The sequence below is a fragment of the Epithele typhae genome (assembly GCF_022376455.1).
Source record: "Epithele typhae strain CBS 203.58 chromosome Unknown BXZ73scaffold_10, whole genome shotgun sequence".
NCBI lineage: Eukaryota > Fungi > Basidiomycota > Agaricomycetes > Polyporales > Epitheliaceae > Epithele > Epithele typhae.
The window spans coordinates 65879-78916 of NW_025954201.1; the positions used below are offsets into that span (position 1 = coordinate 65879).

General features: G+C 64.8%; 4 protein-coding genes across 4 annotated transcripts; 2 read left to right on the plus strand and 2 right to left on the minus strand.

Moving 5' to 3' along the window:
• Nucleotides 1-459: 459 nt before the first annotated feature.
• BXZ73DRAFT_99011 (uncharacterized protein) lies at nt 460-2154 on the plus strand (the record flags this gene model as incomplete). The annotated part of the gene is made up of 1 exon (XM_048027862.1): nt 460-2154. The coding sequence occupies one exon, from the start codon at nt 460-462 to the stop codon at nt 2152-2154; it is 1695 nt and encodes a 564-aa protein (XP_047880140.1).
• Nucleotides 2155-2472: 318 nt separating this feature from the next.
• BXZ73DRAFT_88778 (acyl-CoA N-acyltransferase) lies at nt 2473-3258 on the minus strand (the record flags this gene model as incomplete). Its single annotated transcript, XM_048025079.1, has 1 exon — nt 2473-3258. One exon carries the CDS (start codon nt 3256-3258, stop codon nt 2473-2475), a length of 786 nt encoding a protein of 261 aa, XP_047880141.1.
• A 2038-nt stretch (nt 3259-5296) lies between these two features.
• Nucleotides 5297-7539, plus strand: BXZ73DRAFT_43072 (dimethylaniline monooxygenase (N-oxide-forming); the record flags this gene model as incomplete). Its single annotated transcript, XM_048019078.1, has 7 exons — nt 5297-5834; nt 5891-6043; nt 6100-6789; nt 6918-7056; nt 7130-7265; nt 7339-7392; nt 7453-7539. The coding sequence occupies 7 exons, from the start codon at nt 5297-5299 to the stop codon at nt 7537-7539; spliced, it is 1797 nt and encodes a 598-aa protein (XP_047880142.1).
• Nucleotides 7540-9302: 1763 nt separating this feature from the next.
• On the minus strand, nt 9303-12301 carry BXZ73DRAFT_88780 (uncharacterized protein; the record flags this gene model as incomplete). The annotated part of the gene is made up of 5 exons (XM_048025080.1): nt 9303-10561; nt 10623-10741; nt 10794-11483; nt 11511-11530; nt 11564-12301. The coding sequence occupies 5 exons, from the start codon at nt 12299-12301 to the stop codon at nt 9303-9305; spliced, it is 2826 nt and encodes a 941-aa protein (XP_047880143.1).
• Nucleotides 12302-13038: the final 737 nt, after the last annotated feature.

Here is a 13038-nt window from a genome sequence, read left to right on the forward strand (position 1 = left end):
GTTTTTCTGAGTTGCACGGCGAAAGAATGCGATACGACGCAGGTACTGGTTGAAGAAGAAGGGCAACGCACGTAACGGTTCCCGGTGCACAGTGCGGCACAGGAGCGAGGGCCTAGTATGTATGTAGGACCCCAGTCACCCTCCTAACCCCATGGCGAGCGTAATACTACATAATAGGGAGCAGGCGTATACTAGCGCCCCGGCGCTCGCTGGCATTGCAACGCCATCGCGACACATCACGCTTCAACCCATCCGCGCTTGGTCCTGGTCCAGCTGTGGCTCAGTGGATGGCGTTCGCTTCAGTGGCATGACACCGTGCCAGGATCGTGGTTATAAGGCCACTCTCCGTAAAGTACTGTTTCCTCACCTCTCGCTCTTCCCACCTCGCCTTCGTGAGCTTCTCGCCTATCTACCGAAACGTGTGGTTTTTACCAGCTTCGTGGATAGTTCAGACACACGATGGCATCTCCTCGCCACTCCATCGTCGCTTCCCTTCCACAAGAGCTCCTCGCACACATCTTCACCATGCTCAAACACGTGATGGCCGCAGACGCCGCTGAAGGCGACGGCATCCTCGCCGACGAATTCCAGAATCTCTACTCCTTTGGGTGGACGCACGTCGTCCAGGTCTGTCGGGAGTGGCGCGACGTTGCTCACCAGACTGCCGCCTTATGGTGCGACATCGATGTGCCTCACCCGAGCTATCCACGGCTGCGCGGATATCCTTCGACCGGCGCTTTTATCCAACGTCTCCAGGTTATCCTCCCTCGCACTTGCGGTAGCGCCCTTCAGCTGTCTTTCCACAGCCTCGAACTCCTGTCAAAGGCATCTCTCCAGGATCTTTTCAAAGATCCATCCCGAATCCGCAGTCTCCAGGTGCCCAAACCATTCCTGGTCAACAACCTTCACGACCTTGAACCTAGGCTTGATGTGCTGAACCTCCCGATGCCCCTACTTGAAGAGCTCGACGTCCGATCTAAACTGCCCATTCGACCGCCTCCCTCCCCGCCCCCTGTCTCTGTGGACTTCTCAGATGCACGGTATCCTCGCCTTCGCAGCCTCCGAATCCTGCGCATCAACTTCACATCAGTCACAGCTTTGAGGAATCTCCATGTTCTCGACCTTCGTTTATGCACCTTCGACAACGAACTGGCATCAGGGAGCGATCTCCTGAAGCTTCTGGATGCGTCGCCAAACCTTCAAGTCCTCTGTCTTCACCACGTCTTGTCGCAACTGAAAATGGACCTCCCATCGGCCCCTCTCAAGGACCTCACTGCCCTCCGAAAACTCGACCTTTTCGATGCACCAGACAAGATATCTTTGTTCCTTTCGTGGTTCTCTTTTCGACCCGACATCGCCATCCACCTCGGCACGCCAACCGAGCCCATCGACAACCTCGCAGATCTGGTAGCCGCGTTCAACGCGCCCCTCCCCGCCGATCGCAGTCGCTTCCCCATGCTCGCCGCCGCCGACTTCGGCTCAGCCGACGCCGACGCCACCCTCACCCTCACCGCCCGGGGCCCGTCCGACCCGTCCAAGCCCGACGACGACGACGCCCGCCTCGGCGCGCTCACGCTCGCGCTCCCCCGCGCAGACGTCGCCTCCCACCTGTGCACGCTCGGCGCGCTCCTCCCCGCCTTCCGCAGCGTCTTCGCCGGCGCCCCGCTCCGCCGCCTCGTCCTCTCGGGCGACTTCAGGTCCGTCGCCGCCGTCCCCCTGCGCGCGCTCCTCCTCGACTTCCCGCACGTGCGCTCCCTCCGGTGCGCGAGCCTCGGCACCGCGCTCCCCGCGATCTGCGCGCTCGGGCTCCCGCTCGGGGCTCCCGACTCCACCGGCAGCGCGTCGGATCCGCTTGTGGCGCCCACGGCCCTGGGGCCGGCGCGGCGGTTCGCGGTGCCGCACCTGGGCGAGCTCGACTTCGACGCCCTCGACTGGGGGCTGGGCACGATGGAGGCGCTGACGGCGGTGCTGCGCGCGCGGACGGAGGGCGGGGCGAGGAGGCTGGGGCGCCTTCGGATGAACCTGTGCGCGGAGGGCGAGGTGGAAGGGGAGGATGCGCGTGCGAGCGTCCGGGCGTATAGAGGCCAGATCGAGCCGACGTACGTCGACAAGCTTGAGTTCCAAGTCGCGGTCTACGAGTATTTCCTCGACTGATCGAGTTTAGAGTAGCGAGAGGATCCTGTTCATTCAATATATTTAGCAAATCCGAGCGATAGGCAGGTCGAGCATCCATAAGCTGTACTAAGCACCGCGTATACCCGGTCGGCGTACATAGATGATTTCTATGTTGACATCTTTGGTTTGGCTCGTAAGTAGGTTTCGACGTGAAATCATTGGGTAGCGAAATCCGAAAGCATTCGGTTCTGTACATCATTACAGGGGACAAAGAAACGGGCGAGCCTGAATATTATACATCGGTCAGAGTGTGGCCGACTCGTCGTGACCGGCAAACGCACTGATACGAACCGCATATTACTTGTTCAAGACCGCGTCGACCAGCTCCTTCACGCCGCCCTCCTCCCAGTCGTCCCAGCAAACGGACAGAATCGTCGTCCGCCGCGCCGGCCTCCCATCCGCAGGATCCCCCGGCCGTCCCCTGTCCCCCACATACGCGAGCTCCTCCGGCAGCACCCTCGCGTACTTGAACTCCCCTTCCCACCTGAACCCCATCCGCTTCGCCGTCCCGATCGACGGGCCGTTGTCCGGGTGCGCGCGCCACTCCACGCGCCGGAGCCCGCACCCCGGCGGCGCCGCGCCCGGGAGCTGGAGCGCGTACCGGAGGAGGAGGCCGACCATCTCCTTCGCGACGTGCGTGTGCTGGAACGCGGGGAAGACGACGACGTACGCGATCTCGGTGACGAGGTCGCCCGGGATCGCGTTCGTGAGCGCGAGGTGGCCCGCGAGGCTCCCGCCGAGCGCGGGGCGCGCGGGGTCGGGGCGCGTGCGGTCGACGACGGCGAAGGAGCAGTGGTACGGGTGCCGGCGCTGGGTGAGCTCGAGCCAGGTGAGGAAGCTCTCGAGGGAGTGGTTGACGCTGCCGTAGTACTTGAAGAGGTCGAGGCGGTCTTTGACTTGCTCCCAGTATGCCTCGCCGTGGACCGCGGGGAGGAAGGGGACGAGCTTCAGGCGCGGGGTCTGAAGAACGTCTTCGAGGATCGGGTAGGCAAAGTTGACATCGTAGGGCGAGGGGTAGAGCTCGTCATGGGACAGAGTGGGAGGTGGAGAGGAACTGAAGTTGTTGACGTAGGTGGTTGACATGGTGGGGTGACTATGAATGCGGTGCGGGATACCTACAAGATGCAAGCCAGATCACCACTTTTCATACTCGCTCGATCGTGCTTATGACTCACCCGAGAGCTTAATAGCTGCTCCATCTTCGACGCCCGATCAAAAGATGGGCCCATATCGGAGCTCCGTACGGGGTTCCGTCGGCCGTCAGGCTTTTGAGTTGAATCGGCAGCTACAGCAAGGGCGTAGCCTACATTGGAATCAAGGCCGGAGTTAGCGAGATAACCATGTGCCAAGCTCGATGCGCCTACCGAGAATAGATTCAAGTGACTTACAGCACGGCGACTACGGGAGTCAGAGCGAGCTTAGCCGAGAGCGCATGCAGGGGGCGGATATGAACGCTAATTGATCCCCTTCTGTCAGCCAGCTGGCGCTGCCACAATAAGTAACCGTGGGCCCGAGCGGCAATGTACTTACTTAGCGGCTCGCAAACTGGTCTTGATTCAGGCACCAACCACCCGAAAACATGGTTGAGGAGTTTGAGCACAGGATCATGGTGATCGTTCGGAAGAGTGTCAACGAATTTCAATGGTGTCACGTCAGACTCTGGCGCACGACGTGTCACGCCCTATGTGTCTGTCACATCCTGGTCTCCACGTATATGTCACGCTTATCCCAAGCGGCGCTACTTTCCCTCCTCCTCCACACCCGCGCTGGATCAATTGGCTGAACCCTGCCGATGAAAATATGCGGGAATAACATATAAACGACAACTTGCACGAGTAGTTCTGGGTGCCGGCTGGTGGCTGGTGTGATTCGTGACAACTGGGTACGCCGTCTGAACCATCCTCAACCCAAATAACCGTTTCACTTACCTTGATAATGGTGCAGGGCGCTGTTTTAAGCGTCCTTGCCGTGGATTGAACGACCATATTGGCTCCGCAAAGTACGTATGCGTAACCATAATGTCCCAGCCCATCTATTGACTCACATTGGACTCGCCGTAAGTGGTTCATCCTGTAAAGTCGTGGCGTTTATTCACAGGACTACGAAAATTCATATCAGGACAGAAGGGTTTCCTAAAACCCCCAGGTTTTCTCCGCAAGCCGGGCTTCTCTCTCCTTCGTCAAGCTCTAGATGTGTCCTGGTCGGCGCAAAGTCCTCAGCTAAAAGTCCTCTTCACAATGTGGCGGAAAGTTTCTTCACGTTGGTGTGTTAACAGTGGCACAACACCCCCGTTTGCATATCAGCGCTTCAGATCTGCTTCCTGCTTAGGGGAATGCTTTCGCCCGCAAGATTACTACGCTCAGAGTCCACACGCTCAGCTTTCTCGAGAACCTCGACCAGAGCATCTTCCAAGGAGCCACCGACGATTCCTGCGCAACCTTCTCATGCGCTCCGATCCGCCAGAGGATCAAATAGACGGGAGCTTCGACATTGCTATCTCCCTTTCGTCGTGCGCGCTCCTCGGCCACTTTCCCTAGTCCCAAGTTCCAACCGGCGATGTGTCGGCTTTGCCCCCACAGTTTGTGCACTCGGAGTTCCACCTGATCAGGTCAGGTCCCTACCCTGAGCCTTCGAACGACGGGGTGCTGGAGTGCGCTGTTTTGGCGCCAGGGTGTACGCCAGCAGCCAGCGCTACAAAACGCCGTCCGATCGGACAATCTCCGCCAAGCGCATGCAGTGCCGAGCTGCACTGGCAAACCACATGATTCAATGACTCGGGGGGTTTCAGCTGCGATCTTACGATTTATAAGGTAGGAGTTCGTTGTGCGAAGAAACGGGCAGTGCTAATTCCCGCTCAGATGACTGGCCAGAAGTCGCGCGCCGGCGTCCACGTTGAGACATGGACGGCCGCCTACAGCGCCAGTCAGTCCCCTCTGCGTGGCGAGCAGAGCGTGGCTCCGATCGGCTTGCAGTGTGCACACTAAAAGTGCCAGCGTAGCCAGGCTCCGACACTCCCAAAAATAGAGGGAACCTCCCCCGTTATATCCACTCAACCTCCACACTCTCTGTTATCATCGATAATCTTCAGGAAGCCTCGGTTCAGCCTCCCCACACCCGCGGCATGGCTGCCCTCGACCCCCATTCCATCGCTACAGGCTGGCTTGCGGCGTGCTCTTCCACGCTGACAACTGGCGACGTGCTCGGCCTCACCCAGCTTTTCATTCCTGATGGCTGGCTCCGCGACCTCCTCTTGTTCACGTGGGACATGCGTTCTCTCCACGGTCGAGACAACATTTCCGCCTACCTCGACCATCGTCTCTCCAAGGCCCAGATCAAAGATGTCCGCCTCGACGAGACTCAGGACTACTGCCCCCGCACCTTCCCTATCCCGCAAGACTCGTCGGCCGTTGGTGTCGAACTCGTGTTCACCTTCGAGTGCGAGCGTGGGCACGGCCGCGGTGTTGCTCGCCTCGTCCAAGACATGGACGGGACCTACCGCGCGCTCACAGTCCTCACACAGCTGGACGATCTCGTTGGGCACGAAGAGCGCAGCACGCTACCGTGGAGGGACGACGTCACGCACGAACCTGACCGCGACATGCAAAAGGAGTTCGCTGACTACGTTAGCGGCATCGAGGCGGACCCACATGTCTTGATTGGTGCGTCCCAGTTCACCTTCTTCAGCAGGCTTCCTGTCCCTCAAGGGCCAGTACAGTTGGGGGCGCGCAGACTGGGCTCCAGCTCGCCGCGCGCTTCAAGCAAATGGGCATCCCTGCGCTTGTCATTGAGCGCAACGCGCGCGTCGGCGACACCTGGCGCGCGCGCTACCAAAACCTCACGCTGCAGACCGCCCGGCAGCAGCACACTCGTAAGCCTTGCCCCCTCTTCTCGCATCCGCGCTCGGTCCCTGACGCCGACTGGCAGTGCTCTACCAGCCATACCCAGCGAACTGGCCCGAATTCACCCCGCGCGACAAGATGGCGCAGTGGCTCGAGCTCTACGCGCTCAGCCAGGACATCGTCGTCTGGACGAGCACCCCGCTCTCCACGCGGCCCGTCTACGACCCCTCCACACGCCGCTGGACCGTCACCCTCCTCCGCGGCGGCACCACCCCCGTCACCCTCCGCCCCGCGCACATCGTGCTCGCCACCGGCACCCTCGGCGCGCCCTTCGTCCCCACGCTCCCCGGCGCGTCGACCTTCCGCGGCGCATGCATGCACTCGAGCCTGTACCCCGGCGGGCGTGCGCTCGCGGGCCAGCGCGTCGTCGTCGTCGGGGCCGGCCAGAGCGGGTCCGACATCGCGCAGGACCTCGCGCTGAACCGCGCGGGCGCGGTCACGCTCGTGCAGCGCTCGACGACGTGCGTCATGCTCCGGGACTGGGTTGGGCGGCAGGTCAAGGGCGCGTTCCCCGAGGGCGTGCCGATGGCCGCGTCGGACCTGCGGTTCGCGGCGCTCCCGCTGGGGCTGATGCGGGCGACGGCGATCGCGACGCAGGACGCGGCGATGCGGGACCACGAGGAGCTCCACGCGAAGCTGCGCAAGGGCGGGGTGAGCGTCGACCTGGGGCCGGAGGGGCAGGGCGTGTACCCGCTCGTGTTCGAACGGTACTCTGGTGCGTCCCATGCGTTCGAGTGGGCCATCGCGAAGCGTCGACTGACGTTGTCTTTGGCTCTTGCAGGTTTCTGTGAGTCTCGAAGAGCTCTGTCGCTCGCCTGAAACCGCGCTGATCCACGTTCTGAGGGATGGACAAGGGCTGCGCGGACCACATCGCCTCCGGCGCCATCCAAGTCAAGGCCCTCGTCTCCGTCGAGCGCCTCACAGAGACGGGCGTCGTCTACAGCGACGGCACCGAGACCGCCGCGGACTGCGTCATACTCGCGTGCGTCCCCGCCCCCGCCCCTCTCCCCGCGTCCCTTCGTCCGTCGAGGCAACGCTGACGCTGTGCGACCCAGGACCGGGTACACGCACATGCGCGACGCGAACGCCGCGCTCTTCGGGGCGGACCTCCTCGCGCGCACCGAACCGGACTGGGGCCTTGACGACGAGGGCGAGATCCACGGCGCGTACCGCGCGTGCGGGGTCCCCGGGGTGAGTCGCCACATGTGTGTTTTTACCTCCGTCCCGACCGACCACCTCCCTTCTTCCCGTGCGCTCGTCACAGCTGTGGTACGCCTCGGGCGACTTTTCGACGGCGCGGATATACTCGAAGCAGCTGGTGCGTACGCGTCGGAGCGTGCACTTGCGGTGCTGATTTTGGTTTTTACCCCACTCTCAGGCTCTTCAGATCAAGGCGATCGAGCTGGGGATGATGCCCAGCGATGGCGTGCGCGAGGGCTGGAAGGAGAAGCAGCGGCGTGGCTAGATCGCACGATGCGCGCGAACGGCATAAAACCGTACTCATCTGCACTCTCCTGTACACACGTAAGTACGGTCCAACCACGCGAGCACAGTGCACAACTTTAGAGCGTGTTCGTTGATGCGCATGCCGCATGGCCAAGCGCTGCGCGCCTCGTGCCAAACCACCTCCGATACGACACACCCGCACTGCACCCCGCCGTTACCGACACAATCGCACCACTATGTCGCTGACAGCTGGCGCCCACGCAACGCGCGCACTCTACGTCAGGCCTCGGTCGCCGTTACTGCGCTGCTGCTCCTGCGCGCGGCTCGACCTGCAAATATCCTCGCCGACTGCCAAGCCCACCTCTCCGCCTTGAACATACCACCCCTCCTCCCTCATCGCTCCGCATCCCGTTGTATTTTGTAGACGTTTCTGGACTTTTCGTCTCCCCGCGCCTCCCCCCTAAGCCCCGTTCCCGCAGCTTGGGTTTCAGTCGCACCACATTCCAGTCTCTTCCGTACGTTCTCAGTGCTACCAACCGCCTCCGCCTGCCTCGCCACTGCATCTCGTGACCACACGGTCTACCTCACGCGCTTTCCTCCTCTTTTTCTTTCCTTTCCCGCTCCTTTCCTCACCGGCATGCCCGCCCTTTGCCCGCGCGGACCTCGTTGCTACGACCCGCACTCATCGCGGCCATGTGTTTATTCTAGCAGTTCCCTGCGACCATCTACAGTCTTCACGTCCCCATCCGTGCGCGTGCTGCCCATTCTCTGCCGTCTGTCCGTCTACCGCCAACCAGTGCGTCGTCACATGTCTACATCCAGCCTCTTTCCTTATCTCCACTTCGCCGCACTCATATACGCAGCGTCTCCGCGTCCACACCGATTCGCCCCGACCTCCCTCTGCGCTCTCTTAGCCGGGCCCGCCTCCCCGTGGTGCACGCTCGACGCTCGCACTCGTCCCGTGCGCAACTTCCACGGTCCGCGTCGCACCTGCACGCAAATCGCCCGCCACGATCGAATTCCTCCCCCCCCCCACACACACCCTTCAAGCCCACGCACCGAAACCCCTCGCACCCGCACTTGCACACCCAAAGCACACACCACCCCAGACTCACACGCCTCCCCGTATACTCTAGAGCAAATATCGCATTCCACCGCCCCCTCTCGCGGGGGCGGGAATAAAAGCCGGCAGGACCAAACGAATCCAGTCTCGGGGGAGTATCCTAAAATAACAGTGTGCGCTCGCGCCGCCGCCCCGCTGCTAGAGCGTGGGGCCCGGCGGAGAGCGCGTTTACAACCAGGCGGCGGCGGCGGCGGTGGTGGTGGAGGGTAGGGGTAAGTGTAAGTGTAATATGTAAAGCCTGTAAGTACGAAGGGCCCGGGCCGGGCGGGGAGGGGGAGGGGGAAGCAAAGAGTGTTGGGGGGCATATACGGCGTGGTGGGTGGTGGGCGTAGAGGGATGCCGGGCGGAAAGGACAGACGGCAGAGGGGAAGCGAGGAGACGGCGATAGGCGTGTGGATCCGGTGGTCTACAGCTAGCGGTGGTCGGGGGAGAAACGGGTGGTAGCGAGGCGACTGTAGGTGGGACGAGGATCAGCAGGGAAAAGACAGGGACGAGGTGCGAGGGGAGGGAGGTCAGGACGCATAGCGCACAGATAAGCGGCAGGCAGAAAAGACAACAGGGACAACGGAGATCACGGGAGAGAGACGCAGGCACGCTCGCGAGGACAGGACGGACGACACGACGACAAAAAGGACGAAGCGCGGCACAACAAGACGAGCCTACGACGACCGCGCTGCTGCTGCCGCCGCCCGCAAGCTCCCCGTGCTCGGCTTCCGGAGCATCGTGGGCCGCTCCTTGAACGCGAACGCGGACGGCGCCGCGCGCCCGCCTGGCGTCGTCGGCGTCGTCGGCGCCGTGCTCGCGCCCCTCCCCCCGCTCGTGCGGTACACCATCCCCGTCCCCGTCCGCGGCCGCGCGCTCGCGCCCGCGGACGTGCTCCGGCTCACACCTGCGCCCGCGGGGGACTGCGACTGCGACTGCGCCTGAGACTGAGACTGAGAAGCTGACGCGCTCATCGTCCGGTCGTGCGCCGCCGTGGGCGTCGCCGGCGTGCGCGATCGCCGCTGCAGGCTCGGCACGCGCGACGGCGGCGCCGGCAGCGTCGCGCTGCTCGGCGCGCTCCGCGAGCCCGATGCCGAGCCCGAGCCCACGCCCGCCGGGGTGCTCCGCGCGCCGTCAAAGTGCGAGCCGGCGCCGCCGACGGCGGAGATCCGGAGCCCGGCGGCTTGCGGGAGGCGCAGCGGGCGCGGGACGGTCGCGCTGCGCGGCGTCGCCGGGGTCGCGGGCGACGTCGTGACGTGCGGGTTGTGGGTCGAGCCGGCGACGAGGTCGGCGGTGGCGAGCCGGTCGAGGCGCGCGAAGCTCGCCTTGCGCGGGATCGCGGAGGCGCCGCGAGAGGGCGGGCGGGCGTCCGCGGGGGTGGTGGGCGTGGGGGCGCTCGCGCTGGAGGACGACGTGCTAGGGGAGTGCAGGAGCTCGTCGCGCTCGCGGATGTGGCCGAGGGACTTGGTCGTGAGCGCGCTCGTCTCCAGCCCGCGGTGGCTCGAGGCGGAGCGGAGCGAGGACGCGACGGAGGCGCGCGACTGCGCCTTGGAGGAGCCGCTCGCGCTCGACCACGACGAGCTCGTGCTCGGGCGGCGCGCCATGCCGCCCATCGCGGCGTTGCGCGAGGACCACGACGTGGGGGGCGCGGAGGACGGCGGGGGCTTGGGGAGCATCCCGAACTCTTCGAGGCCGTTCTCGGTCATCTCCTCGCTGTAGCGGATGCTCCGGAGCGACGGCCGCGACCGGAGGCTCCGCATCGACAGTCGGCGGACGAGGGGCGCGGGAGCGTCTTCGTCTTCGGAGTCGCTCCAGCCGAGCCCGGTCGTGAGACCGATACCGCCCCGAAGGAGCTTGCCGTCGCGATGGCGGACGCGGCGGCGCGTCGTGTCGCGCTCGTCCTTGAAGAGTCCTTTCTTGGTCATCATCGACCCGGCTTCGCAAAAGGGCGAGGAGGTCAGCACATGCATAGAAGCGAGCGAGGCAGGGATACGCACTCGTGGAAGCGATGCTGACCACACTTCCCGGGCGCTCGCCCAAAGCGGGCGTCGTCGCGCGCGAACTCGCGACGAGCTTCGAGTTGGGCGACAGCAGGCCGTCACGCACCATAAGTTGCCTATCCACCCCGTCAGCCCCCGCCGCGCAGAGAACGGGAAAGAGAGACTCACGGCAACGGCGTGTGCAAATCCAGATCCGAATCCGAGTCGCTCGCCTCCAGCTCCCTGTCCAGCCGCGCCTCCGCCTCCGCGTCCAGCATGTCGAACGGCGTGCCGGTGCCGTCCAAGGGCGTACCGTAGTCCGAGACGAACGAGTCCTCGTCCCACGGCTCGCCCGCGCCCACCATCGCCGTCTGCTCGTACGCCGCCGCGTCCGTCGAGCTCCCCGACCTCCTCGGTGTCTTCCCCATCCGCCTCCCGCGCTCGCCGTCGTCTCTCCGCCCCGCGCTCGTCCGACGAGATCCCGGGGCGGACGTCGAGTCGCCGGACCTAGGCCGCGATGGCCCGCGCACCCGCGAGGCCGAGCGCGAGCGCGAGTGCGAAGCCGAGCGCAGACCGTCGCCGCGCGACGACTGGCGCCGCGGGCGCGGCGTGCGTGCGAGGAGGTCGTCGATCTCGGGGCTCGACGAGCGCCGCGCGTGCTGCGGCTGCGACTTGGAGCGCGCGGGGAGCCGTGACGAGCTCGTGGAGGAGCCCGAGCCGGTGCGCCCGAGGCGCGTCGGCGGCGGCGCGGCGGTGGCGGAGGAGGACGTGGACGCGCGGGCGGACGTCTCCGCGGACGAGAACGCGGACGGGAGTGGGGGCGGAGGGGGCAGGTCCGCGTCGACGGGGCTGCGGAGGGTGTGCTCGGTGTGCTCCGTGCTGGACACGCACCGGCGCAGCTTGGACGGGGCCGGGATGTTCGCGCCCTGGGGCGGGGGAGGGGGGGAGATGGGGAGCACGGGCGAGTCGTCGTCGTCGTAGTCCCGGATCGGGGGGATCTCGCTCATGTCGACGGAGGAGATCGAGTCGCGGGCGTGGTCGTAGCGCATGCGGCGCCGGTTGGGACGCAGTCCGATCTGGAGCACTTTCTCGTCGTCGCTCAGGTGCTCGGGGAGGCCTTGGACGTCGTCCAGGTACATGCGCGTCAAGTCCGCGGCGTCCTCTTCGGTGATACGGGGCTGTATCACCGGAGAGCGCTCCGGATGTCTTTGATGGGAGCCCGGGACGGAGAGAGAGCTGCTGGAGGAGTAGGAGCGGATGGAGCGGGAAGCAGAGGAGTCGTAGCAGCCGGTGCTTGCGGAGGGGGAGAGGGAGGGGAGGGAGAAGTTGCTCAGGCTGATGATGGAGTCGCGCTGGGACGAGACGGAGGAGGCGAGCGACATTTTGGACGCGCGTCGCGAGCGGGCGGCGGAGATGAACATGAGAGTGTCATGCTCGCTTATCGGCGAGGGGCCTGGGACTGGAGGGAGGGGCCCTGAGGGAGGGGACGAGGGCGGGCCAGAGGGCGGGAAGCGCGACTGGGGAGACGTCGCAGGGGACGGGAGTGGGGAGGCGGAGCGAGGGAAGGGGGACGAGGGACCGCTGAGGAGGGGCGAGGGCGGGATGAAGGAGGGCGGGGCGGGAAAGGACTCGAGGAGCATAGGGACAGCAGGGCGCCTCTCGCGCGTGCGGGGCTGAGTTGTATGTGCGGCGGCCATGGCTGGGGACCTGTGGCCAAAGCGTGAGTGACGGGAGCATGGAGGCGTCGGGGGCGCGAGGGAGGGGCATGCTGGGCTCGGACAGAATCTGTCGAGGAGGCTCGGCCGGGCACAAAGGGGGGACGACGGAGGCTCGGTGGCGGACTCACGTTATGTGTGTGGCGGGTGGTGCCAAAATGGAAAGCGTGGCGCCGGCGACCACGGCTGTATGCGTGTGCTGGGTGTGCGGGGGAGGGGGGCGAGGGCGGGGGCGGGAGGGAGGACAAGGCGAAAGACAAGGGACGAGGGGGTATCGTAAATTTCGCCGAAGCGAGGGATTCCTGAAGAGGGTAGGCGATTGTGTGCTTGCCGCCCATGCGAGGCTGCGCGCTCCGGGGCGAAGATGGCGGCCGCGGGGGGCGTCGCTCTGCGTCGGGGGCGTCGGGAGCGGCGGGGCGGGCAAGAAGAGTGGAAGGGGAAAGAGAGATGGCGTGGGCAGCGTTGGCGGGCGCAGAGTCAAGTCTAAGCCTGCGCTGCAGCCGGGGAGCCGGCGCCTCGGTTCTCGCCTCCCAGCTGGATCTCCCAGGACGGCCTCCTCGCATCACATTCCCAGCAGTCACCAAGGCTACCCAACCGCTTCCTGCCCATATCCCTCGTGCTCCCCGTCCCCGTCCTCGCCGCGGGGCGGGCAACCTCGACGACCTCCGCCTCGCCACGCCGCTACGAGACTCTTGCCGCCCGCGGACGCCCGCCATCAA